This window comes from Morone saxatilis, unplaced genomic scaffold (assembly GCF_004916995.1).
Source record: "Morone saxatilis isolate NCDOM2014 unplaced genomic scaffold, NCSU_SB_2.0 Contig4, whole genome shotgun sequence".
In the NCBI taxonomy this organism is placed as follows: domain Eukaryota; kingdom Metazoa; phylum Chordata; class Actinopteri; family Moronidae; genus Morone; species Morone saxatilis.
Genome location: NW_023339984.1, coordinates 17,570,312 through 17,573,217, shown reverse-complemented (window position 1 = coordinate 17,573,217; position 2,906 = coordinate 17,570,312). Strand labels below are relative to the sequence as shown.

The 2,906-nt window shown below is 36.1% G+C and overlaps 1 protein-coding gene across 1 annotated transcript in view; it reads left to right on the top strand.

Moving 5' to 3' along the window:
• Positions 1–2,607, top strand: part of LOC118337933 (contactin-1a-like) — a 3,801-nt gene extending 1,194 nt beyond the window's left edge. The window contains exon 4 of the mRNA XM_035675096.1: positions 2,240–2,607. Within this exon, the coding sequence (XP_035530989.1) occupies positions 2,240–2,607 (368 nt within the window). The remainder of the gene's footprint in view (positions 1–2,239) is intronic.
• Positions 2,608–2,906: the final 299 nt, after the last annotated feature.

Below are 2,906 nucleotides of genomic sequence, written 5' to 3'. Positions count from 1 at the left end.
TATTGGTATCAACTTGGCAGAAGTGTCGACGTGATGAATGTGTTTGCAGGCTCCACATGACACTGAAGCCAGAAAGAAGTACAGGATTAACTAACGGCATATGATCATGTTTGACAAGCTCAAAAAGAGTTTCGGAAATCACACTCTCAGTTTTTAGCCAGTAAGCGGAGGCTTAAAACTTGCTGTTTAACAACAATGTTTGTGTTGCATAGATGTTACACATTAATTTCAAAGAGGACTTGCACAAAATAAACGCCGACGGCAAGTGTTGTTTAATAAGAAGTACAGCCATTTTTCTTATCTTGCGGTCAGTTTTTTTCTGGCCAACTGTGATTTCTCCCTCATTTGCATTGGACAATGGTAGGGGGAAGCCGGGTGAGTGCAGTCTGACAACTTGCACTTTTCCTGTCGTTATTTGTTGTTAGTTGGTTGTGTAAGTTTTAGGAACAGAATCATGGTTTTTGTGGGGTTACTAAATTAAGGCGCTAAACCGAATTTTTACCTTATGTCAGGTAAGGTTTACGGTTAAGAAAAGCTGGTTTGCGTGGAGTGCTCTTGCTACTAAAAAATACAATATAATCTCAGTAACTATTAAATTTTTTCATCTCATCCGAGCAATTATGCCTCTCTTTTTATGGGGCATTTATTGTCTTCATTGTTGTTTAATTTATTCATTGAATTTACCACAAAACTTCGAACCTTGTCCAGGACGGACATTGTTTCTTCAAACTCCACAGTTCATTATCTTTCAGGGCCAATTTGAAGAATGTTGTTCGGTATCTCTTCTCGTATATTGCACACCTTTTTGGAGGTATAATTACACACTAGCCATTTTACTGCAATTGTTCAGTTTGTTAATATTATCTTATAGAAACTTTCTGGGTCTTTAAGTTTTGTTATCACCATAAATAAGTAATATGGCCTAACGTTGCATTTTTCAGAAGGGAGTATTTGGCATTTGTAACAGCAATGTTTCTGGTCCATCATTTGAGAAATTGGTATGACGGTATGTTATCATTTTAGGGAAAGAGCGCTATATTTTACAGGCTAATTTGTAACTTGTTTTGCTGAGTGCATATGCAGGTTATCAATTGCATCAGCTAAAATGTGTCACCGGTTCCTATATGTCCCTAAAAGCATATGACCAGCTGTGGACTATAAAATTGAAACTTGCGCTGCTGGTAAATTAGTTATCCTTACTCTTTGTGGGCTTTAAAAAGAGCCCATTGCTCTGAAGATCAGTTGCTTGGAGAGTTTCTTTTGCCTTATAAACTAGCTCTTCTAATATGAAATATTAGCAATTTCTTGTGCATCCTCAAACACCCATATATATTATTTTCAGCCGTCAAATTTTTGAATAACTACTTTTCCCACTTTCCAAATTTTAAGCACCACCCAGGACACAGTTTTGGAGTGTTAACTGATTTGTGATTGTTCTGCATGTTCATTTCAGCTGGGGAGTTGTGATTGGATCCAATTCCTTGCACAGTGTTGTTTGTGAGCTCGGCTGGTGGACTGCTTGAACTGGCCATTAGTTTTATTGTTGTTGGTTGTGCCACGTATAAATTGAAACGTAAGTCACAGTTCCCCCATTTATAATGATATGCAGTGTGATTCATCTACAGTAATAAAGGAATACTAATTCAGGGTTCATCACTGAAAATACCATTGAAATAGTGTTTGTCTCATTTGTCATATATCTAACAAAACAAGCTGCTATCAAAGAAGATTTATTTTCTATTGAGCAGATATTTTTCACATACATTACGTCTGTACATTCAGTGCTCCTTTCATGGTTCGTATAATTGTGCATGTGGCATTGCAGTCATTAGAAAATCAGATAATAGGCAGATACGTAAATAAAATGACAAATATATCAAACTGAGAACTATCTAAATACCAAAAGTCAAAAGGGTTAAGAATTAAAAAAAAAATGATTGTGATAATAAAATAAAATTAAAGTCCATCTCCCTCCCTTCCTCCCTATTACTGCCATATAAACTATTATCCTCGCTCAATATACTTTTTTTTTTAACACGAGATGTTATTATTATGCCTTCCGGGACACTCGCAGAGTTCATACTTAGGAGTTAGCTTTTAACTCTGCGTTTGCAGCTATAGTCTTGTGCACTGTCAAAAAAAAACCTAACAAATAAGAAAAAGCTAAATGAATTACATTGCATTTAAAGTTGTATTTCTGTCTCTATTGTTGAATTTTCTCATTTTTTCTCCACAAAAGGCGAGAAAGCAGAGTTGGTGAAAAAAATCATACAGCTTAAAGAGTCACTGGACAAACAGAAAGACCGGGAAGATTTTGTTCCAATACTGAATGAGGTGAAGACCAAACTGGAAAACATGAGGCATCATCTCATACTGCACCTGGAAGAGGGGGAGAGGAAGAGGGAAGTGAACAAACTGAAGCTTCAGGCAGTGGAGAAGGAAATAACAGAGAAAGAGAGGACATCTGACAAACCGGAGGAATTATTAAGAGAAAGGGAACGTTTATTGCGCGAGCAATGGAAACTGGACGAGACAAAGAACAATAATCAGGGACAGTTACTGAACATTGAGAGACTGCTGGAGCCAATAGAGATTAAGTTTACCTGAAAATTTTAAAAGAAAGAAATGTCTTTATTTTGCCGTACTTAAATGTACCAATAGTCCAAAAGGAGTAAACATTCTAAACTATTACCAGTACTACACCTGCTGTAGTGACCTAATCTTTCTAGAGATACTGAAGTGAAAAAATAACTATAATCTGTTATAACAGGCTTTACTGTATTCATGGTTCTTCAATATTAGATCTTACATATTAGAAGTTCAACATTTATAGAAGAGAACAAAAATACAAACACATGTGTAACAACATGTGTAGAAGTAGTGCAGATTTGACCATAAGGATATCT